This window comes from Pithys albifrons, chromosome 16 (assembly GCF_047495875.1).
Source record: "Pithys albifrons albifrons isolate INPA30051 chromosome 16, PitAlb_v1, whole genome shotgun sequence".
Taxonomy (NCBI): Eukaryota; Metazoa; Chordata; class Aves; order Passeriformes; family Thamnophilidae; genus Pithys; species Pithys albifrons.
This window is the reverse complement of record NC_092473.1, coordinates 12658025-12682479: the sequence shown is the minus strand read 5'-3', so window position 1 is coordinate 12682479 and position 24455 is coordinate 12658025. Positions and strand designations below refer to the sequence as shown.

Below are 24455 nucleotides of genomic sequence, written 5' to 3'. Positions count from 1 at the left end.
CTCGAAGTGCACAGGGCAAGTGCTCAGGAAAGCCAAAGTCGTCACTCCTCGGAGGGAAACATCCTCTCCCCCTCTCCCAGCTGCGCTGGACCTGGTCCTACCTGCTGGTATTTTTAGACAGGAGAAATCTGAAGCATAACCATGAGCTGTGGGGAGTGTTACCAGTGCTGAGAGAACTGGGCATGGAGAGGCTCAGCCTTCCCCTGGAGTGCTGCAGTTACAAAGCAGAAAACCCATGGGCCTCCTGAGCTCCAGCTATAAATAGCCCAAGAGAACAGCGTGCCCTGGCAGTGGCAGGGCAGGCCCTGCAGCTCCTGTGCCAGCACAGCACCCGTTCCTGCTCAGGGGGTGCCTTGTGGAGCAAAGAGGAAAGGGCCGGGGCGGTAACTTCTCATGGTGAAAAAAGAGGAGTGCATGTGCAGTTCCCCGTTTCAAGTTAATAGTCAATGAGTGTGTGAATGTTTCCAAAGGTTTCCTCTCCTGTGCCAGTCTACAGAGAATGTGAGTAGTTCCAGCTCACGCTCCAAGCCTGGCTTTGTTTGAAGTGAAGCAACTCTGGAGATCCCCTTGAGAGCCTTGCCAAAGGACAGTCATCACACTGACCCTGTTCTTTGTGGCAGCTGATCCCAGTGCCAGAGATCTTTCTGCTTTATGCACTGACTCTGGGCCTGTCCTGTCTTTCCCCCCAACTCACAGCAAGAGTCCCTCAGCCTTGGTTGTGCTCCTGTGCTCAACACAACCTCCAGCTGATGGGGCCAGAGCAGAGATGAGCATTTGGGGTGGAGAGAAAGTTGAGGGAGAAATATCATCAGTGCCTGGGACCGAAGTGCTGAGCAGGAGAGCTCTGTGCATGGGAGAGCTGCCCGGGTTTAACTTGCATCTGTTTGTTCACATGGCCCAAGCTTCTGTGTGAGCATGTTCAGTGCTTAGTGTGGACCTGTCTGACCTCTTCCTGGCCAACTTCACACCCAGTGAAACAGGGCAAGAAAATACAAACACCCACATAGGACTTGATGTGGGTTTGGGGTAGTGTCACCTAGACCAGCACAGGAAAAACCCTTGGAGAAGAACCGATCCCATCAAAACCATGTCAGCAATCTCAGAAAAAAAACACCTTTTATTCCTGTGGGGAGTTGCTGTTTCTCTCTGACAGCAACAACTTGGGGCTAAGAAGGTGGGAAGCAGGGCAGTGACATACCCAAAGCTGTGGGAGCAAAGCTGGCCCATCCCAAGGCAGACCCAGCCTAGTTGTCCTCCCACTGCCAATGATGAGGGGATGATTCCCCTTTGGACAGTTTTCTGGAACTCAGTTTCCTCCGCAAAGAGGAAAATTTGTCTCCAAGAACTTTCCGTAGCCCAGTGTTGTCCCTAGCAAAGGGCAGGTCCTTCCTCATAGCAGGCAGCTGTCCTGTAAACATCTCCCACTTAGCCAGGGCGTCCACAGTCTTGTCTACTTGAGCCAGTTCCTCCTCAGAAACATTCCTCTCTAGGGCAGCGATGCACATCTCCAGCCACAGCTCGTAGTCCTTGATGGTGTCTGTGGACTTGGCGGGCCCGGTGAGCTGGGGCTGGCTCGGTGCCTCCTCTGCCAGGGAGCACGGCTGCTCATCCTGCTCCAGCTCCTGGCCCATGGACAGGCCCTGGCTGCACGTGTCCGGGGTCAGCGGCTCCGACAGCGACGTCACGGCCTCGGAGTCATTCTCGCAGCACATCCCAGAGTCGGAGCTGAATGGAAGGATGTCCTCCGAGGCAGACAGGTCTGCTGACTCTTTCCTTGGCCATGTGGACAAGACAGTCTGTGTCCAAGCATAGAGCTTCTGTGATGAAAGGGAAAAAAGTTTCATTGTAGAGAACGACAGAAAGCAGTTACACCTTCCCCAGTGTTTGCCAGGTAAACCTGCTGTTGTTGGGTGGCCCAGCTTCAGCTGCCACAGTTCTCTCTGCCAGAGGATGGGTTCAGACAACTCACGGTGACCCTACTAAGGGCTTTCTCTTGTCCCATTTTCTTAGAGCCAGTGTCTGTGGCAGAGCTGCCTCCAGTCCAATGTGGAGTTTATCTGCCGTTATTGAAGATGGTCGAAGAAAACTGCACCAAATCACTGCTGTGTGGATGTGATCTCCAGGAGAGCCAAACCAGTGCCTCTCCAGAGGAAGCTGTGTCATTATAAAAGCTCCTGAGATAGTGGTAAAGAATCTTGTTTCATCATGTTGTTAATGCCTGTGGTAATGTGCATTTTATTCCTAAGAATAGCTCTTCCCCTCTTGAGCTGAATTGCACAAGTGGGAAGGCTGGGCTCCAGGAAAGAATTAATGAAAGGAAAATGTCTGAGACAATTTCCTTTTAAAATATTAAATGCTACAATGAGGCATAAACCAGATTGCTCCTGGCACATTTATTCCTTATGGTTTGGGGATGAATCTCAGTACTCCAGTCATCACTGGATAAAAGGTGATTTCCTTGTCTGCCTTGTTGACAGTGCTGGGGTTTTCTCTGTATGTTTTTCAGCTTTTTCACACTCCTGTGGCCTATTTCTTCATCTTTACTTTCTGTAGCTCTCAGCTGATACCTTTGCACAGCCCTTGATTGCTCTGAGGAACAGCAGTGACAGTATTGGCCTGGGATGTCACCCCTGCTGTGCTGGGCACTGAGCTGGGTCTGTCCATGCTCAGCTCAGGGGGAGCCACAGTGTTTGAGGAGCAGGCAGGAGACTGCCAGCCCTGTAAAGCTCCCTTCTCCTCAGTGCCCTGCTGTTCCCTCCCCCTTCCCTCCTCTATTGCTCTCTCTTCAGGCAAGTGACAGAGTGGATAAAGAGCTCAAATTGAGTGGGTGGGAGAAATCGGCCCCAGTTCTCATTTCAGTCTGTGCATGAAGCCTCGGGGAAGAATTTTGTACAAGAATAAAATGGACTCTTTCAGCTTAGTTAATCCACCCTGCCCCCTCCCTCTGGGGCAAGAAAAATTGTGAAGGGACAACTTTTCTCCTGCCTCATCCCACCTCCAATGGCCCTTCCCTCCCTCTGGGTTTATAAAACAAAGACGGCGCCAGAAGCTGCAATGGGAGCTGGACTGGGGCAAGGGACAGCAAAGCTACTGGAAAGCTGCAACCAGCCTCTGATTTTATACTGTCTCTTCAAATTCCCAGGAATAGAAAATCTGGGAAGGAGTCAGAACTGCTTCTCAGCCCAGTTCCCAAAAGAAAAAAAGGCTGTGGAGATGTGGATGTTCAAACAGTGCAAAAGAAGGGAATAGTTGACTCAAGATCACTACCCCAAAGTTCAGTCTCTCATCCTTTGGGTGGTTCATTGATTTGAACTTTGGGTGTGTTTACAGGACTGCAGCCTCTTTCTGTGTTCTCCTGTTTATCCTAAGAAGGGATAACCTCTGTGTGGGTTTTGCTTACCTGCAGGCAAAAGCATTTGAAGTGCATGCCCACCCCAAGGATGTCACTAAGACCTGTTGTCTGTGTGTGTGTGTGGCCACTGCAAACTCATCCAGGTGCTACATCCAAAACATCCCAGGATGCTGCAGAAGCAGCAGGTGGAAATGTTGGCAAGGGTGGGGAAACACCAGAATTAATTTGCTTTTGGTTTTCAAGATGATTCATGCTGGAATAAGCAGCTGTGATGAAAAAGTGGAGTGTGTTTCTGAGTGCAAGTCACATAAATAAATGCAGGGCTCTTTCTGCTGCGTAGGGACTGGTTTCCTGCCCCATGTGCTGTTCTGCCCACAGCAGTGGCTCAGTCCCAGACTCCAGCAGCGTTACCTGCTGCTGCCGAGGCACAGCTTGGGGCTGGCATTTCCTGTCCTTGTTGTGGATGTCTGGGGCTGTTACGTGGCAGGTGGGGATCTGTGACAGTTTTCCAAGAGGAAATGTGACTTCAGACTTGCACTTAACGTGCTTGGCAAGTTAACTGTGCTATCTGATATGGTCTCCAAATGCTTTCTGCTCTCTTTTGTCAGGTTCCTTAACTATTTAATTCATCTCTGGCATTTATACTTCCTCTCAACATTATGGCAAAGCCTCTTACAGAGATTATCACAACTCTCTTATACCAGCTTGGACTATATCTAGCTGAGCTTTGCCTTTTCAAGGAAGCAGATGTGACATTTGGCAAGTGTATCCTTCCTTCCTTCAGGTTTGTGTTCCCTGTTGCTGGAGGATGTTGAGCCAATTCCAGCATTTGCTGCAGGTGTAAAGGCAAAAATGTTTCTCAAAAAGCTGAATTCAGGTAGCAGTTCTTTTCTAGAAAGCACTAGCTGGATGCTGACAGGCTGGGTGTTTAAATGAAGCAGAGTTTATTCCTCTAGTAGTCTGGGTATTTTAGACTCTTGGACTGAGGTGGGGACCAAACAGCCAGAGTCAGAGAAGGGTCTGACAGCATCACAGAAAAGTAGCAACACCACACAAATGTGTATTTTCCCACATTCTTTGCCATGCTTCTATGTGACTGATTGCAAGCTGAATGAAACTAGAGGCATCCCCTTTTTCATTCTGCTCATGTCTTGCTTCAAATACAACCCACAGACTTTAAAATAGGCAGCCATGGTAAATCCTGTCTCTGAACATGATGGGTGTCAGACAGGAATTACAGCCAGGGAGAACATAGGTGCTGAGTGAGAATGGTGACATTATTTCTATTCCAGCAGCCACTTGGCTACTGAATCTTGCTTTCTAAATCCTGCTTTTTATAGAGCAGAGGTGGAAAACCCTCACAAGATGTAGGGGTGTCTTAGCACTGTTCCTGATTTGTCTAAATGTGGTGTTAGCAGTTGTATGGGTGGGAGAGAAGAGACACTTAGAAAGGGGTAATAATTTGGGATCCCTTCTCCTATTTTTAAACATAGGAACTGCAGCAAAGTACACATTTAATGTTTCCTCCCTGTTCCCAGCAGCCCCAGAGAGGCAGAAATCCAGGATGGCACAGGAAGGGAAAGGGTGTAGCTGTGCGAATTGCTGCTCGAAGACACTCGGGCTTGGAATCTGCCTGCCCTCCCCACTTCATTTCTGGGAGTAAGAAAACATGTTTGGACTGCGGCATTGTCCCATGGGAAGAGCTACAAGTCCCAGAGCTTGTGCAAACTGCTTTGTTGTGGCCACCACCCCCATATTCAGGTGTGAGCTGCTTCCTTAGCCCCTCACCCTGAGAGCACCTGCCCTTGCCACGCTGCTGCAGCACATCTGACCTGTGGTTTGGGGGAGCTGCCCTACCCCTGCCCCTGCCCCTGCCCTCGCTCTGGGAAGGGCTGAGGGTCTGTCTCACCCTGTAGCGCTCAATGAGTTTGAAGCCCACGACGTGCTGCAGCTTCCGAAGGCAGATGGGACAGGGCTCCAGGGGCCGCAGCAGCGCCTCCTCCAGGCTCAGGGCGCCCTGCATGATGCACTGCAGCCAGCGGCACGTGCCCAGCCCCATCAGGTGGCAGAGCTCGTGGCAGGTCACCTGTCAGGAATCACAGCAGTGTATTGTCATTCCCGCTTCCACTGCCCCCTCCACTGCTGTTCCCCTTTCCCCGCTCCCTGAGGGTCCAACCAGCTTCTTGCTCAGCTCTGGCAATCCTCCAGCCCAGGCTTTTCCAAGGTGAATGGAGAACCTGGCTCCCTTGTCCTAGCTCCCCCAGCGTCCATGTTTGTATTGTGGAGAAGGAAAGGTGGGTGTGGGACAAGAAGCTGTGGGATGCCTCTGTAGCATGTTCAGAGCTGTAGGGCAGTGCTGCTGTCACTCTTCCCCAAGGACAGTGGGGTATTTGGAGAGTTTTTGTTGTTTTGGGGTTGTATAAGGAGGAACACCAGTCCCACTGGGGTCTGAAAAGAGCAGCACAGTCTGTGTGAGAAATCTGTGAGAAGCTATTGGCAATAACAGATCTGGGTCTTTCCAACACAGACGCTCTTCATGTTTGTGCCAAAGCAAGAAACTAAGCTGGTGTCGGCTGGCCAAGCATGACTGCCTTGGGAATTGGCAGCAGTGGAAAGGCTAAGGATGGAGGATTCCTGTCCTCCTCCCTTTGCCACCTAATCTCATTGGAAATTACTACAGGAAGAGACCTCAGACTTGAAAATCCTGAGCAAATATCAGGGAGCAAAGAGAAATGGCATCGACACTGCTGGTGTGGCTGCTTCATGTGGGCCAGCTTTGGGAGGAACAGCAGAGGCAGAGCTGGCACAGGGGACATGCTGGGATGAGGGAGGACAGCACTCGTGAAGAGGATGTGTTGGAGATGAGGAGGGTTTAACGGCATCTGCATTTAAATATATGTGCAAACCTTCTGAGGTATTTTTCTCATCCATTCATTAACAGGTCTGGCACATGGACCCTCTCCCCTTATGGATGCCAATGTCTGAGGAAGACAGTCACCCCTTCCCAGGCATCTATTTGTTATATACAGCTCCACCAGATATTCTGATTAACCTCCAAATACTGAATCAGCTCACAGATCCTACTGCCCCTGCAATGCCTGGCAAGCAAAATACTCAGGATTGCCCAAGCATGAGCCTGGGAGCTGGGCAGGGGTTTGTCTCAGTGTTGCTCCATGACATAACCTGATCTGGTGGAAGGTGTCCTTGCCCAGGCAGGGGATTGGAACTAAATGGTCTTTAAGGTCCCTTCCAACATTAACCATCCTGTGATTCTGTGATAAGGTAACTCCTGTAACCTCACTGTAACTGATGGTATCGTTTGCTCAAGTGGTGAGGACAGGAGGAGTTGTCTACACAGTGCAGTAAAATGCAAGCTCTTTATGTCTGAATGAAGTGTTAGCAGTGATTGCCTGTGCCTTCTGGGAGCAGATTCTCATTCCTGCTTCACTGGCTGAGGCATGGATTATGCCCAGACCTGAAATATTTAACCCTACACAAGAAGAAACATGGAGTGCAGGAGATTGCTGGTCCTACCTTGCAGCACTGGACCATCTCCTGGGCACTGAACTGCAGCGTCCGGTCTGTGCTCTCCTTGCTGACTTCACACAACTCTTCCTTCTGTGTGGGTGGGTTCAAGCTGCTACAACCAGCCTGGGGGAAATCCCCAGAAAACCTGGCAAAGCTGCAGACTCCCACTTCTGTGAAGAAAGGGGAGTACAAGTTAGGCACCCCCTCTCTTACAGCTGTCTCACCTTTTGCAGCAGGAAATACAGCTGTTGTAGCCCAGACCAGCTGAGCACACAGGGAGAGACCCACTTCCCAAAAGGTTTGTAGCACCTTGCTTACCTTTGTCTGGATCAGGAACCCTGACTCCCATAATTTTAATTGGGAAAACCTAGTTCCTCTTATCAGGAATTTAATAACATGTTAAGGTAAGATTTGGCTACTCCAGTCCCCCAGGGAAGGTGTTTTAGTGCAGTGCTGCCTTATTCACTGTGCTAAATCGTCACAGGACACCAATCCCACCTTGTCCTGGCAGGAATTTGCTGAATGTGAAGCTCCAGGTCTCACATGGATAAAGATCCAGCAGAGTGAGTCCAAGGACACACAGGGCATCCATGGGCTTGTTGTTCTTCAGGAAATTCAGGATCCCATCTGGAAAAATACAAGAGAGAAGTTCATTAATATGAAGCATCCCTGGAAGGCACATAAGACCCAGAATTTCTGCTGCCCATGGGGAGGAGGATGTAATCCAAGCTCCAGACAGGCAGAGCTGCTCAGTTCATTATCTCAGATGGAGAACCACGGCTCTGTAGTCCATCCCATCAAATTAGAGCAGACTGGACTTTGGAAGTGGTGCTGAGCACAGAGTTAAAGCAGAGTTAAGGGCAGAGATGGAGGTGAATTCAGTACTAACCTATGGAAATAAGCACCTGGGAGCAGAATTTCCCTGCAGGCATTTCAGAACTGGGCTGGAACAGCCACGTGGCTGCAGTGCTGGGTCTGTGCTGAGCACCTGCTGCCTGTGGTACCTGCAAACAGCTCCTTCCGGAGGGATGTTTGTACAGCACGAGTTTGGCAGCTGAAAAACCTGTTTCCCTGGGGAGGTGACACTTGAACCCAAGTTTCCTGACATGAAAGGCCAGTGAGTTCCCCACCTGCACCACCCAGGCCACTCATTTACTTTGGCTCTGGGTAAGGGATGGGAGAACTCAGGCTACACCAAATCAACAGTGCCTTCCCGCGGAGCTGATCCGATTGCTTTACAGAGCTGGACCTAAGCATAATAGCACTGAAAAATACAAACAGCAGAGGAAAATATGATGAAAGTCACTTTGTTTTTCATTCCTGTTTCCAGCCTCAAAGCTCTAGGCTTTCCATGGGAACAGGATTTCTCCCTTTTCACTCCCTTCCTCATTCCCTCCCTGATCAGGCACTGAAGGGCTGTTTCAGGCATTTCCTAAGGGAGGGCTCATGCCCATGTGCCAAGCTGGTGTCACTCTGGGCTCGCTGGTGCCAGGCCCTTACCTGCGTGAAGCTGTACCCTGTCTGAGTCCTGGCTGTGGCGGTAGCAGCAGTGAATGGAAGAGACAGGGATGGAGGGAAGGCACTTCACACGGAGACCCAGGAAGAAAGACTCGACACAGCTCTGGAGGGAATCCAGCAGCGAGAGCCCAGCAGGCCCTTCCGTTAAGTCTGAGAAGAGAAGCTCTGTTATCACTCCCTGAGGGCCAGGGTGAACCGTGGGGTCTGAAGGGGTTCTGTGGGGCTGGCCACAGCCACTGGGGAAGAGGCAGGCTGGGTCATTCTGGATTTAATTGCTTATTCTGGGATGTGGCAGATACCTCTAGATGGTTATGAATATATAGAAGAAGAGGGAGCTCTTCTGAAAGGTGACTCGAGGCATTAGCACATTCTCATTACAGAGCAGATGTCTAGGAAGGTTGTCTCCTATTTAGGTTGTGCAGAAAGATTAATGTGAGAACTGGTGGCTGTGATTAATGAACCATCAGGGATGGACCTCTGGAAATGCTGGGTTTTCCAGCATTGTTTTACATTTAGATGTATATATGTATGCATAAATGTATGGTCAGACTCACCCAGGGGCACACATACCATTTACGTGGCAGATCTGCTGATGATTGTCACTATGACTTGTGCCTCTGGACTAGGGGCATTCAGAGCCTTTGCTACTACCATTATGTTTGCTACAGCAGTTGCATTTCACAGCTTAGTCCTTAGAAGAGGGTGTTAGCAGCATTCAGCACCACCCACCTCCCTCCTGTGTCTTTCCTGGTGGCTCAGCAGAGATGCCCATGTTACCTGCAGGCTGCAGGTGGATGTGCTTTCATTACCTATAGGCTGCAGGTAGATGTGCTTTCGATAGAAGTTCTGCTTCCTCCTCAGCATGGCGTGGTAGAACGTCTCAAAGTCCTCGGGGGCATCGGGATGGCTGAGGAGCCAGTCGAAAGCCGTGCGGATGAGCAGCGTGCAGAACAGCGTCCTCTGGGGGTTGTAGGCCTCGGAGAGGAACAGCTTCTCCGCCCTGGAGAAAGCCTTGGCATAGAGCTCCTGCAGCGCGGGGTTGGTGGAGATCAGCGCGTCCTTCAGAGCGCGGGGCCCGAAGCTGAACTCCTGCGCGTGTCTGCACTGCAGCATCGCGGAGGGGCCGTGGCACTGCCTGCGGGGGGACACAGCCATCAGCCTGGGACCTGCAAACCTCCTCACGCTGTGCTCCCACAGCAGTTCCCCCAGCACCACACCCGTAAGGTTGGGCTGGAGCTCATGAACACTGTGCTGGGCTGGAGGCCCGTGCTTGAGCAGTGGTGTGCATCACCAGCTCAGGGACCCCGTGCCACCAGATGGTGCTCAAGAATGCACAGACCCAAAAGCTGCCCCATGTCTGGAGTAAATCAGATGGTTTGATTAGTTTGGGGTTTTTTTTGCTGCTTTATCCTGAAGCCCCAGTAGGATGGGAAATACCTCTTGGTGTTGTGCAACTGGTTGGACTGGACCTCGCAGGATGTGTGAAGGTGGTGCTCCTTTTTGCTTGGCCTAAACCACATTCCTTGGAAAGGGTCCACATGAGGAATGAAGAGGTCAGTTGGTATCTATCTATCTATCTATCTATCTATCTATCTATCTATCTATCTATCAATCACTATCTGCACTTCTGAGTTACCTGTAAGAAGTAAAAGCAGCTGTTTGCTGTAGACAATTTCCTCTAACAGCTTTTACTCTTAGATGTTAAGCATCTCCTGGCTTACATTGCTGCTGTCAGGCTGCAGAATTTGGGGAGGTTTGCCCAGCCTGATCCACAAGTGGGAGTTGGTGCATGAAACTCGTGTGTGCTGATGCTGCCTCTCCAGCAAGATACATACGGGCCCACTGCCACCATGTCACCTCCTGAATAGCTTCATGTCACACCGTGTTAGCATCAGCAGTGCTGGGGATGATGTAAAGTGGATAATAAAGAACAAATGGAAGTCTGAAGCACAAAGAAATTAATTCAGAGCATCCCAGAAATATCCTCTCCAGAGCCCTTTCTAAGGCTGGCATTCTCCAAAGCTGCCAGCCAAGCACCTACTTTGCACTGCAGTTTGTGCACTTATGGAAATACCAGTTGACATCTTGAGGAAAGAGAAGAAGAAGAGGCAACACAACCCCTATGAGTAGCCTATGTCTGGATTTTTCCGAAGATATTTATTTTTTGGTAAAGGAGGTCATTCCAAGTAGAACTGGAGTATTTTAGAGCAGTACTTTGGGCAAATTTTCCTACTACAGGTAAGTGCTCCACTTGTACACAGCAGCATGAAAAATACACAGGTATATGTGCATCAAAGAACAGAGTTTCTAGGAAGAAGTGTTATTTTCTACTAAGTAAGTTAATAAAAACCTAAAAGGAGCCAGACAGGCTTTCTGCGTGGATACCAAATGCATCAGCTGCTGACAATCACTGCTAAAACACCAGCATTACAGGAAAAACAAGATATTAAATAGTTCAAGGAGGAACTGGTTAAGTCTGTAATTTAAGTAGGTCTGCAGTGTAGCTCTGCCAGGTAAGTGGCATTCAGTGGCCCTTGAGGACAAGCAGTATAATTAAGAAAATTCAATATTTAAAAAAATAGTGCCAACATGAGCCAAAGTCTTCCCTCAGTTATATGCAGAGGTAGTTTGCACTGTAAGAGGAAGGTGGCAGCCCATTAAAATTAACACTGAATTCCTTCACATCTAACCCTTGGGAAGAGATGTGTATGTATTAGCAGTCCTTAAAAGGACTCAGTTTCTGTGATCTTTTTTGTCTCTAAGGGTGTGTAGCCCAGAGAGGGAGCAGGAAAGCAGTTTTCTTTCATTTTTGCGAGCTTTGTATTTTGCTGTATTAAAGGCTGACAGCAGATGGCACAGGGGATCTGAAGGGGTACAAGGGCCCTACTCCAGAGAAAGCTTAGAAATAAATCTGATGCTTCCTCAGACACCTCTTTACCAGACACCTTTTTTCCCAAAAAATGTACAAATTGCTCCTACTGGTTTTTACAGAGAGCAGTAAGAGTCTGTGTGAGGTTGTTCCGTGCTTTGTTACCCAAATCTCTCCACTTCTGACTTGCTTCCAGTTTTGAGAGGATGAAGTGAGAGTCTGACCCCACCAGGTCATCAAGAGTTTTGCCTTGGGCAAGGTGAAGATTTTCCTCAGGGACAAGATTTCACTTGTTCTGCACAAACTTTAAATACAAGCATCGTTTTTCTGGTCACATGCAGAACTTTCACTGGAAACTATTTGCAATATTCAGCTCCCTGAGGATGTGATCCTGTGAGCTCCTGCCTGCCCAGTGCTCCCAGGGAAATGAGGGACAGACTGTGTTTGGCCCAGATTGAGAGTGGTCTTGTCAAAGGAGGTTTCTGGAGCCTCTTTCATTTGTGTTTTGGGCAATAACTGGGGTCTGGGTCTGGAGAGGAGGAGCTGGTTGGAAAATGAAGGGATTTTTCTCTGCTAAATGGGAAGCAGCAGAGAGGGGATGTATGTGACAGCAAACACAATGAATGCACAGTCTTGCAGCATGTGTTCCCCCAGGCTCTTCATGGCATAGAGGGTGAGCCCAAAGCTATGGGACATACATTGTTTCCCAAGACTCCCTAAAAGGGAACATTCACCCAGCTCCAGACATTCCCAGCTATGACCATGGGTGTTTTGTAACGTTCACCATGGCCAAGGATGCCCATGGTGATGCTTTAGTGATTTGAAAGCTCAAGCATAGGAATTCACTTGCAGGAATCCACTATGGAGGGCCATGTGCCTCCTTCTCCTGGAGTACCTGGGTTTGCTTCCAAAAGAAAAGCAGCAACCCACTACACTCTCCAAATCCAACACAATCACTCCTCTTTGGCAAGCTTTTCTGGAATACTTCACTGGAGAAAATTAATGCTTCAGAAAATTTTTATGGACAACTTCAGTAGTCGAAAAAAGAAGCTGTTTTACAACATTATCTGTAGTGGATGTTATTTGTGCTTGATCTAATATATGGTTATGGTGTTTCATTAACTTAATAGTTCAACAGGGCTTTGTAACTTTTAGCTTCAGGAGGGAACGGCACTCCAGTTTGGGTATGTCTGCCCCCCTCTCTCAGCTTTTTAGATGCCAGGGTGGGGCTGAAGAAATGGAAGCACCAAGGCATCCTTCTGCCCTTCGGGTATTTAGGAAAGAAACAACATGCCTCTAGAGTAAAAAGCAGCTTATTTGGATTCTCATTCAATGACAAGCTGTAGGACCAGACTAACAAGCCCTGGGGAGGACAAAGTAACTCTATTTAAAAGGCCAATATTTTGTAGTTGCACTTGAGAAGATGCTTTAAGCAAGGTAAGAATGTAAAGATCTGCTGCAAGTGGAGACACTCATCACATCCACTCCCACATCATCCTCTACTTTTACCATCCTATTCCCAACTGGCATTTTATCATTCCATCTTGCAGCCACTTGCTAAAATTGTCATTTTTCCTAAACAAAAAGTTCCTGTGCTGGATCATACATAGTCCATGAAGGTTGGACTTAATGATCTTGGAGGGTTTTTCCAACCTTAGTGATTCTATGACATGAAGGAGCAATGTCCAACTGTGCAGCAAGAAACATGTTCTTGTGTCCTGGCACCCACAGGCTCCCAAGAGGGCAGGGAAGGAGCCAGCCTGTGCTGGGAATTCTCACCCAGTTCATGGAGACCCTCCTGTCTCTTTTATTCGTGTGCCTCACCTTGTTCATCATCACATCCATGCAGTGCAGTGAAGACACACAACCCAAAGGTCTGGGCACTTGGCTCCTTTGCTGCTGGAACAGCCTTTTCCAGTGATCATGTAGGAGGCCCCCAGTTGTGGCCTTTCTACTCGTGGGGTGGGATGTGAGGCAGGAGCTCCAAGGACAACACACTCTGTATGTCTGGCTTTCAGCACCATATGGAGGTTTCAGATCAGATTGGGCACATTGCACAAATGTGTTTACTATGGAATCTGACACTTTTTTTTTTCATGGTGAGTGTTTTCACACAAATTGCCCCAGAATCCAGGCCCAGCACGTGATAGCTGAGCAGTAGGTACACTCCCTTTCCCACAGTAACCTGTTAATGTGCTTCATGTGCAATTCATGTTACTCATAAATTATTCTCTTTGCAAATCAGACATCTATAAATTATTCTCTTTAATTGAAAATTATCTATGAATTATTCTTTTTGTAATTCACAGATATGTCATTTATTCTGTAATATATTGACATTGCTTTCTTGGACAGATATGCCTGGGGCTGACAGTAACAGGGTAATTTTCGAAGGCCAAGGCAATACATACAGTGTAAGTTCATTTGGGATATTCTGACAAAACAGAAGGGGTCTTGTGTGCAGAAATTCTGTGTTGTACAAGTCCAGAAAGGGCACTCAGTGCATAATGGATTTATTTGGCCACAACATTGGAATGGAATTTGGCCCTAACATTGTAGAGATTGTATTTTATATGTATGATAGGGTTATTTTAAGCTGGTCATTCTAAAGTTTTTTATTGTGTAAGTCAACCTGTAAGTCATTTCTAACTCTGGCTCTCCCATAGGCATTGCACGCTGCAGATGCACAGGAGATTCCTCCTGTTCCCTTCCCTTCTCAGCTCTTTTGAAGTATTTGGAGGCAGACTGACTTAACTGGGCTCTTTGGGTGTCAGAGGGACATTAGCAAAGTCTCTTAAAACTGATTAATTGCCTTCATTAGGTGCCGTACTGTAAACAAGCAGTGATAGTGCAGAAAACGCATCACCAGTCAACAGAAATGAAAAGCCCAGAGCAAACATAACAAGCGATAACTAATTATCGACACATGCCCTAGTTCCTTAATAGCTCTTTCCTGGAGATTTGCAGTTGGTGGCTCTGACTGCTGCTCGAGGATCAGCCTCTCCTTCCCAGTGTTGCACTGATGACAGCCTGAAAGCCATTTCCTCGATTTATTTGTTGACACATATAGAAAGATTTTTCTTGACTGAGAAGCTCTGGTCCCAATAAAATTCCGACGGGTCCAGCTCAACACAGCCCCTCACACAGAGGTCAGACCACACCTGTTTGGCCAGGTCCAGACCTGAAATGGAGGGAATTTCGAGATGCTCAGCACTTCTCAGAATCAATCCCCTCTGCTCATGGAGAAAATATGCTCTGGACCTGATCAGCCCTGTACTTGTACCCGCAGAGAACTGTGACATCCTCTGTTCACTTTACATTTAACAGCCACAAAACACAGAATCAGATCTCTGTGTGTTCCAGACCACAAAGTCAGATAAAGCCTTCTGGCCTCATGTACTGCCAGATCCCAATAATATTGCAATATAATAACCCCAATAATATGTGTAATGTCTCTAGAATATATTTGTGGCTTGGAAACAGATGGTGTATGTGGTCTCTCTCAAAAAGAGTAATTCCTGGTGCTGTGAAACATTCAGGGTTTCACACATGCATTTACTAGGAGGAGAATCTACCTGTCCTACTGGAACTGTGATCGATATCTTACTGCCACAAGGCTTAGTCCTGGAAGTTTGTCCTCCCATAAATCTGCCTTATAAATGAACTTGGGCTGCTGGACAAGTCAGATGGACAACTCAACAACATGCAAAAGAGGTTTGTAAGATGAAAGACTGGATTTGTAAAGGTCATTAAATACCTAAGATGGAGACATATGCTTCCATGTATCCTTATTGAAATATTCTTATGTATGTGTTCTTAAGTATTTAAGAACACATCCACTTTGCCCTTGATTTTGTTTTGTGTGAAAGCCTGCTCCCTCAATATGCTGCTCTTCATTTTAATATGTATTGAGGACATACATTACCCTTAGTTTCAGTCTTCTAAGGATTTTATTTATTCTACGCTCGTACATAGTGCTACTGTTTTTTTCATTCCCTGCTATTCAAGGCTCTCTAAGTGTCATACAAGCATTCATGAAGTTCTCTGTGCTACCCTCCAGAAAGTAAGCTGACAGTATATGCACTTCTCCCTCTGGCCCCTCATCACCCGTTTATTCATCATTTTCGGTGCTTGCTCTGTTCATTTTAGTCTGGTTAAGCTGCGATGCTTCTCCCATGCATGTCTGATGCAGGGCTGGCTGCATTCTTCTTCCCTTGCTCTCACACAAAACAAACCTCCCCAGTCCATGGCTGTTTGCTGTGCACTTGCAAACCAAAGACCCAAAAGCACCGAGCAGCATCTATTAGAGCTGTACAAACAACGCGGCACTGCAGAGATACCCGAGCTCTAATCACTCACAGCTCCAGGCACTTCGCTCTTCATCATATTTGTCTAGACAGACTAAATGGTCTCTGTGAGACAACCCCAGTGTCAGCCAGGAGAGAGGCCGGATTTTCCATATGGATAAACGCTCCACCAGGTATGGCTGTGGGTGGGTTCGTGTTCCCTCGAGCACCGGCGTTATAAAAGTGGTTCATCACACGGTATAACAGCACTGGAAGGCTGTGCCTCCTCCCAGAATCAGGTGCTTTTTAAGTGGTGCCGCCACGTAGGGGATGTTTGCGGGCATTTCACAGCTAAGGAGAAGGAGGGGGCTCCAAGGTGTTACTGCCACCAGCGTGGCTGGGGGTGGCAATGACAGACCCCAAGCCTGAGATTTCGTAGGAGCCAGCTGTACCCTGCCCACCAGCCAGCCCTACCAGCCAGAGGTTTGTTGGGCACGAGGCATGTTCTGGAAGCGCTGCAGAAGCAGGAGCTGCTCCCGGGACACCTGAGTCCCCCCTGCCCTGGTGATGTGGAAAAGGGGCTGTTGATGCTGATTCCCGGTGCAGGAACCACACGGGTGGGTGTGCAGGGAAGGAGTAAGTCCCCCAGCAGCCTGGGACGATGGACCAAGCACAGCCCCCGGCACCACGGGCCAGGATGCCCCGAGCTCAATCCCCGGCACCCCAAACCCCCAGGAGAGAGCCTCAAAGACAGCCTCTGTACCCCAGGGCAGTGCTCAGGCAGGACCCCCGGAGACCGGGGGGATGATGCCCGGAGCGCAGCCGCGAGCCAAGCGCGGCCACCAGCCCCCGGCGGGAAATGCCCTAAGCGTGACCCGCCGTCACCGACGAAGGATGCCCCCAGCACGGCCACTATCGTCCGTGGAGAGATGGCCATCACCGGGGAGCGATGCCCATCACGCCGGGAGTTGCCCCGAACCCGACCACCCTCGCCTCGGGAGCGATGCCCATCACACGGGAGATGCCCCAGCCCGCTCTCCCTCGCCGGGGGGTCCCGCCGCCCCGGGCCGTGCCCTCCCCCCCACGAAGGCGACCCAGCGCCCCCCGCGATGTGCCCGCGGGGAAAGAACGGGACTCACCGCCCGCTGCGGAGGCCGGGAGGTGCGGCAGGGCCGGGGCACCCGGCGCGGGGCTGGCGAGGCGGAGCGGACCCGGCGGCGGCGGCGGCGGCGGCGGTGGCAGGAGGAGCGGCAGGAGGAGGAGGAGGAGGAAGAAGAAAAGGGGGAGCAAAGCGGGGCTCGGCCCCGCCGCCGGGAGCCCGCGGGATTCGCCGAGCGGCCGCGCAGAACCGCCTCCTGCCGCTGCGAGGGGCAACCACCGGGGGGCGCCCGCGGGGCCGCCGGGGGGCAGCGCCGGGTGGGGCGACCGGGACACGGGGTGCGGGACGCGGGTTGCGGGACACGGGATGCGGAGAAATGGCACGGAGTACGGGGGGGGGATGCGGAGTGCGTGGGGAGAGCACGGAGAGCGGGTGGCACGACACGGGGCGCGGGTACAAGACACGGGGAGAGGGGGGCAGGACTTTCGGGACGTGGTCCCGGACAGGTCCCGGGAGCGGCGGGTCCCGCCCGGCTCTGGAGCCTGGGAGAGAAGCGGGAGCGCAGTCAGCCCTGGATTTGGGGAGCGCAGTCAGCCCTGGATTTGGGAAGCGCAATCCCGAAAGAGCCCGGGGCTGAGCAGCGCGGCGGTGCCGGGGGGTGGAAACCCTTTAATCTCTGCTCTGTGGGAGCGCGGCGAGGAGCGGTGTCTGGAGACCGGTTTTGCCGGCGGCTGGTGCCATCCCCGCCCTGGGAGTCGTGTTTGCATTCGCCTTGATGCCTTGTTCAGAGCATCGTTCCCACATGACCAGCATGCATTTCTGTGTCCCACGATGTCCTTTAATTTGGGAATATTATCTGTTCTTGGAAAGGTTAATTACATTAAAGGAGTGGATCTCTGTTCCCATTTCTTCATGGCTTCATTTATTCTGTCTTTCATGTTTGGATCCCTTCGGTGCTTTGATCCCTCATTTCTGCCATCCTTAGATGGAAGGAAAAGGAATATCCTGCCTGGGACCCAAGTGTGTCCCTAAGTGACATAAACTGAAATTAGGAAAAAAAATACCTTTTATAGCCTCAGGAGCTGCAGTGCCCAAATGCCATTGGCACACCTGGCACAACCACAGGCTTTGCAAGGGCCAGCAGAACGTCCTGCTACAGCCAAGGTGGCCATGGAGGTGGACAGGTGACCATGTGTTGTGCTGCAGGGGTAGCAAGCACCAGGATAAGACCATCCTTGTGTGGTGCAGCCTGTGTTCCCAGGACCTGCATTGCTCTCAAGGCACTGACAGCATCACTGGTGAAAAATTGCCCTAATTTGCTGCTCTCATAATCAGGCTGAGGCGAAGCAGCAGCTTCTCCTGGCAGCAGCAGCTGCTCATGAATCCTCCTTATGGGAAACCTTTCGGAGATTCAGCGTGTGGGAAGGGCAAGAGGGAGTCCTAAGGCCTTGGAGTAGCATCCTCTTCCACTTCAGCTGCTACCCCAAGCACGGAAGATGCCCTCTGTTGCTGCTTGTAATTAGAGTTTATTTGTATTAATTAACTTCAATTATCTATTTGCGAGTTGCTCCAAGTACACCATCAACATGTTTAGAACCATCCAGCCTCAAAGAGCCAGTTTCTACTGGAGGAAGCTGTGAACTAAAAGCCAGACCCACTGACAGATTGTGCTCCAAAATGCCTTTTTGTTTTGTTTTGTTTTGTTAAGAAACTTATTAATAGTGGGCTTAGCTGCTGGCCCACTGATTGACCAGCACAGGTAAACAGGACTGCTGTTGTTATTAAATGTTCCTCCTGGGAAGGCACAGGTGGTCCTTGTCCAGTGAGGGAGATGGAGGTGGGGATAGAGGGAGTGATGAGGAAAACCACACAGTCACTCTTTGAGTTTTTAGGAGGCAAGTGGTTTTATTAGGAGAAGATCAGTAGAAGGAGAAGGGAAAAGGGAGCAGGAAGTGGTCAAAAATTGGATGAGAAAACAACCAGGAGTTAGAGGGGACAGACACACAGTGAATTGGAGGGGTGGTGAGTGGAGGCTGTGGAGGGAGCGGAAGAACAGCGGGATGGCTGTGCTCAGAATTAGCTCAGCTGCGATTAAAGCTGGTCACAGCAGAGACGTGGTGCTCACCACAAGTGGCCTTTATCTGCAGTGATCAGCAGCAGTCATTATTCTGCTCTGAACTCAATTGTTTATGCCGAGTTGTGTTTCCTGGAGAGACCACGATGCATTGTCTCTTTGCAGAAGGATATCAGAGTGGCACATGCCTTGGGCAGGTGAGTCCAGGAATCATCATGGAGCAGCAAGTCCTCAAGGAGAAACAGAATGAAAAAATCGCCAAACCAATACCTTAGACTGGAATTTAAACAACTGTAGCTGTTTGGCTGAAGAAAATTGTATAAATACACAAATAGCTCCATGAGGAGAAAAGGCAGGTACCCACAAGCTGTGTGAGTATCCCAGGGAGAAGAGGCATGGCCCAAACCCACAGCTGCAGGCTGGAGCCAGACAAATTGGAATGAGAAAATAGGCGTTAATTTTTTAAAGAATAAAGTTGATTAGCTGCTGGAACATATTACTGGGGAAAGGAAAAGTCTTCCCATGTGGTAGTGTTTTCTATTCAACATACGATGCCTTTCCTCAATTGGGCTTCAATCAAGCACATGTTCCCAGGTTCAGCAGAGCAAGAATGGGGTGAAATGCAGTGATCTGCTCTGAGAAGGTGAAGTGGCCCCACCTAGATTTTAGGAAATGACTCAAACACTGTACTCTCAGTGTGTATTTCTACATCCTTCCTGGATGGTGCTGCTCTGGGTTATCCCCCGCTGAACAGCAGCTGGGCAAGAGCAGCCAGGGGATTACTCAGACCCAGTCTCTCTGATGGGTTTTTTTGCCCTGTCCTGCCAGTCAAGGTAAGGTGGTGCATGTGAGGCTGGTGGTGTGGACCTGAGCTGGGTCTCTCTGCATTTGTCTTCCCAGACTGATTTGAAGCTGCTGAAGCCCAGCCAAAGGTGGGTGACCCCAGGCACCATCAGCCACTCGCTGCAGGGGCCCTTTCCCAGTGGGTTGCACTCTCAGTATCAGCACAGCTGCTTTGCAGAAAGAAAATTGCTCGCTGCAGGAGTGAAATATTCTCCTTTTATCAGAGTTCTGGCTATTCCAAAGTCAGAGTGTTATTTCTGCATGTTCGTAATCTTGAGACAGTTTCAAAGGGACTAAGGCACCTCTTAATTTCAGTTTGTGCAAGCCTAAGTGCAACCAAGCAAACTTTCTGAAAGCTTGTACATTAGCAGCAGTCTAGAGAGAGCAGCGTGGTCTCAGCTCATGTTCTCTCTCTGCTGCTCAGCCACAAAGCTGTGTCCACATTTGGACAGCACCAGAGAATACTAGCAGCTACTTTGATGTTGGTCCTAAAGCAATTGCAGCCACAGCTGGGCAAGGAGCTGTCACCTCTGGACTATGGTGTGCAGCAGAAGGAGAACTAGGGAATACACACAAAAAAAAGGTAAGAAGCTAATCTGATGATGTTGCTGCCTCTATGGAAATGAGGCAACTGCAAAATTTACTATGAGGAACAGGCACAAAAATAAGGGGTGAGATCTCCTACATATTAATGGTGATGGAAAGAAGGAGAAACAGGACTGACTGGTTTGAAGAGGAGATTGAGTGTTCCCATCCTGGGAATTACTGGGAGGATGTAGCATGGACCTGTCTGGGGACAGGTTCATTCCCTTTGCATGCTGAAGATCTGGTGGTTTGGTTCTGGCAGACAGAGGGTCTGAAGCAGGAGATGGGGAATTATTAAAATAGGATTTCACCTTGAACAGGAGAGTCTGAGGGACCACAGCCGACAAGGCTACAGGAGCTTTGTGCTTCCTGACTGAAATCAGTTGGTTTGGCTCCCTGCCATACATCAGGGGACGTGGAAGGGAGATGAAATGTTCCTTGTCTCCTCCAGTGATAGCATAAAAATGCAGGGCATTGTGCTGGGGCTGTGGAAAGGCCCCTCCTTTGCCCAGCTGCTGCCCTGGGTGCTACCCAAGCCATCCCATTTGTGTGTCAGGACATGCCCTGCCATTCCCCCTGTGCCCTATCCATCACCCTTCCCTACAGGGCCCCGTGGCTGAGCCCTATGGAGGCATGGGTGGCTACCAATGTGGGTGTGGTACTCGCATTTCTCCATGATTCCCTTGAGAAATCCAAGTGAGGCAGCTGAGATCAGCAGTGAAGAACAGTCTCCTTCCCTCAGTAAGAAGTGGAAGAAGAGGAGAAAAGAGCAGCAGGCACCTTCTGGTAGGTGATGGAGTGGGGGCATTCGTATCCCCAAGGCAGTGCTCGTGCTCCATTTGGAAATGCGCCGGAGCAGCAGAATTGTCCCTCTCTGCTGTGTCCTGGCACAGCCCAGGCTCTGTTGGCAGGCTTGGGAGGAGCTTCAATGGAAACAAGTGCTTGGCTGGTGTTATTGTAGTGCCACAGACTTTAAGGAACAGAGAGCCCAGCCCCTCTTTGATTAGTGAGAGCAATCTGCTGCCACAGCTGATGCTGGAGGAAAAGATAAGAGAGAGAAAAAGAGAACTGCTCTGGAGTGAATATGAAAACACTGGGCAGAAGGGCAATGAAAGGGAGCCATTTATTTGCAAATAAGTTGCTAGATCAGGCTTGCATGTGTATCTGGGCAGCTCCTAATACTATGGGCTTATTCAGAGTTAAGACTTGTTAATGGAGTTGGAGACTCTTGAGAAGAGATGTCAGTCCACAGATCTAGGCAGTACCTGGTCAAGTCTGTCTTCTGCCAATCTTAGGAAAATTTAAGAGTCTTCTTCACTTTTTACCAGTGATTTTGTGTTCTGAAGTCTCTCTGTAGGAAGTCAGTGTGAATGCTCCATGATTCATTCCCATGAGGAATTATGATTTCAGGTCCCCAGATGGTCGCAGAGGCAGAAGAGGGGGCAGATACATATTTTTACAGCAAGGAGAATGCAACTTCATGGCACAAATTTGGCCTGGCTTAGAAGATCTGGGAAATGTATGGAGTGATTATTTATCTTTTTTTTTTCATGATTGTTTTTTCTTGGCTCCTGATTAGAGTTTAGGAACACTGAGGGGGGAGGAGGCTGCTGCCTGAACAATCCATCCCAGGACTTAAACTCAGCCTGGTGTCTGGTCTGTGTGTTCCCTGGGATTCAGCAGAGTCCATTTATTGAGGCCAGCAGAAATAGCATCTCGCTTCCTGGTTTCAGAGGAGGTGTTAAGTAGGACATAGTTAAATTTGGGATTATTAGGAAGTGAGGAAGGGTAGCTATTTCCTTTGAAATAGATCTTTGATAATGGATCTTTGGGCAGAGAACTGTGAAGAGCTGCTCTTTGTAGAGGATGAGACATTAACAGATTGGAAACTTTTTCTGATACAATAAATTATTGGGCAGAAGTGAATGTTTGGAAGCATTTCCAGTTTCTATATACGCAGACCTGTCTGGCACAAAGTCCTGCAGTGTTTCAGCTCAAGGACTGTCTTGCTGATGTCAACAGTTCAGAGCTGGGTCACGTCCTGCATTGACATCTTGGTTTACAGGAGTTGGGCATCTCTGTTTTAAGGTTTATCTGAGTTTTCCCTGAGACAGAGACATGTTTCACATGGTCAGTAATCTGAAACATGCCCTCCCTATAGAATCACTCCCCATAGATGGAAGGAAGTCTGTGAACGAGAGGCAAAGCCTTGCAACGAGCTGTCTGCATAATTAAAACCCTGCAGTGAGATGAAATACGAGATGGAGAGCAGAGATAGTTGGAGGCAGCAAGAAACAGAAGCGCTTCCAAGTATTTTGCTGCAGAGATGACTGAAGAATTTGCCAGGGGGCTGATTTAGTCCTTGCACTGTCCTTGGCCAGGTGACTTGTGCTGTGCACCTGGGTGGGCACAGCACTGATCCAGGAACCTCCCAGGGCAGGGGCAGGTGTGAGTGCTAACCTGAGCTTAGGTGTGAGGGTTAAACTGAGCTTAGGTGGGAGGCAGAGGAGAGCCCCAGGGCTGCAGAGCTTTAAGTCAGAGCTAATCTCTGTGTCTTGTCGGGCTGATTTCTGGCTCATGGGTAGACCACAACCCAGTTTGCTCTGGGCTGGGTGACGACCCACTTGTGCCTGGTGATGCTACGAAGGCGGCAAAAGGCCAAGTGATGTCATTGGAAACCAACTGTGAATTAACACACGGTGTGTGATTAATGCGCTTTTTAAGCGCATTCATGTCCTGTCGCACTGGCTGCGGCTCTTGTGTCACATTTGGTGTTCTCAGAACATTTATTAGCCTTACAGATCCCTTGATTATTGCTTTCTCTTTTATAATTAAGCCATGAAACTCAGCATGGTGCAGCTTAGGCAGTATTAATTCATGGCTGGCGTATTCTGCCTGTGCCCTCGGATAAGGCTAAATGCTGGCAGCTGGTTTGCTCTCTGCACAGTTGCTATTCTGAAATTTTTTAATATGATTATAAAACTCACATTCTGCGTGCATCTGGGCAACTTGGGGCTCAGCATTCTGCAGGCAGGAGTGAGATGTGGTCTGACTTCCTCAGGAGCAGGGTCTGCCCCTGACAGTGTTGGGAGATGGGGCTACCTCCTGCCCCAGGTGCTGGCTGATGCTCTCCAGGTGGATGCTCTTAGCTCTGCTCTGGTACTGGGGAAGCCCCCTGTGCTCTCCATGTCCTGCTCACCTTTCTTAGGACATGCCTGTGAAAATGTGAGTACTGAAAATGAGTTGTGTGTCAGTCCCTTTTTACCTCCTTTTCCTCACGTGAGAATTAAACAGAACCCGGGATTTCCTGCGAGGCTGCAGCCCCACGGCCCGTTCTGTCAGCAGCAGCTGCCCTGGCTGTTGGAATAGTTTTCCTCCCGTCACTCCTGCCCCCAGCACAGCAGTTTAACAGTCTGTGTGGCCATGTGGTGAACTGAACAGGGAACAAAAATAGCATTAAACATGTCTGGTTTACTTAATTTTTTTTTATTTTCCCTCTCCTGGGAGCTGTTTGTAGGAGTAGCTGTGCTGAAGAAACTGGAGCTCAGTGCTACTGGAAGGGATGTGACTGGAATGACCCAGCTGCAGTGCCTCAGCCATTGCTGGTCCAGTTTGAAGGCAGAATTGATGAAGTCTTTGCTGGGCTGGGTGTTGGGTCACTTGCTGTTTTCTTTGGATAAATCCAAGCAGCTCCAGCAGCTCTGCCCACATGACTCTGGTCTCCACAGCTGCTGGAAGTCCCACAAATGTCCAGATACGGGGACAAAGTGCTGAGGTGCCAACTATTGAAGAACACCCATGTCAGTGTCCCTCATCTGCTCTGGACATGAGGGAAACAGCTTGGAATCTGAAGGGTTCATGGAGCACAGATTCCATAACAGAAGGGCAGTTCCACTCTGCAGTGTGTGTTAGTTACACACATGCCCACATTCCACATGTTATTGATCATTACTAATCAAACCATTTCTGTAGAGACCCAAATGCTGATCATCTCAAAGCTTCTGTTTCAGAAAACAGTGCCAAACCCTACGTGCAGGATGAAAAGCTGTAGTGCAGAAACTCTTTGAGCTCAGACGTTTCCATGGAGATGAATCTTTGATCTCGTCATAATAAATAGAGGGCGGAGAAGATGCTCCCAAACTAGGGAGGAAGGCAAGGCAGATCCCTACAGGGCAGAAGTTCTCAAGAGGAATTAGGGCGGCAGGAGGTTTCTCTCTCTGTTTTTCCCCCCATGATGCCATGTCTGCAGTAGTGGCGGGGCTGAGCTGTCTGTCCGCCAGCGGCGCACGCGGAGGACGTGC

General features: G+C 49.5%; 1 protein-coding gene across 1 annotated transcript; it reads right to left on the bottom strand.

Annotated features, from left to right (window-relative positions):
- Window positions 1–1099: 1099 nt before the first annotated feature.
- On the bottom strand, window positions 1100–16772 carry AMZ1 (archaelysin family metallopeptidase 1). Its single transcript, XM_071571150.1, has 7 exons — window positions 16693–16772; window positions 9208–9533; window positions 8381–8548; window positions 7379–7507; window positions 6887–7050; window positions 5262–5438; window positions 1100–1817 (listed from the first exon to the last, which is right to left on the bottom strand). Exons 2-7 carry the CDS (start codon window positions 9509–9511, stop codon window positions 1245–1247), a joined length of 1515 nt encoding a protein of 504 aa, XP_071427251.1. The 5' UTR covers window positions 9512–9533; window positions 16693–16772; the 3' UTR covers window positions 1100–1244.
- Window positions 16773–24455: the final 7683 nt, after the last annotated feature.

What these genes read in the sequence shown, in the direction of transcription:
- AMZ1 (XM_071571150.1), bottom strand. Translation starts at nt 9,511, where the DNA reads ATGCTGCAGTGCAGACACGCGCAGGAGTTCAGCTTCGGGCCCCGCGCT. An exon ending in CATCTACCTGCAGCCTATAG is followed by an intron (nt 8,549 to 9,207) that starts GTAATGAAAGCA and finishes TTCTCTTCTCAG; the next exon opens with ACTTAACGGAAGGGCCTGCT. An exon ending in CAGGGTACAGCTTCACGCAG is followed by an intron (nt 7,508 to 8,380) that starts GTAAGGGCCTGG and finishes GTATTTTTCCAG; the next exon opens with ATGGGATCCTGAATTTCCTG.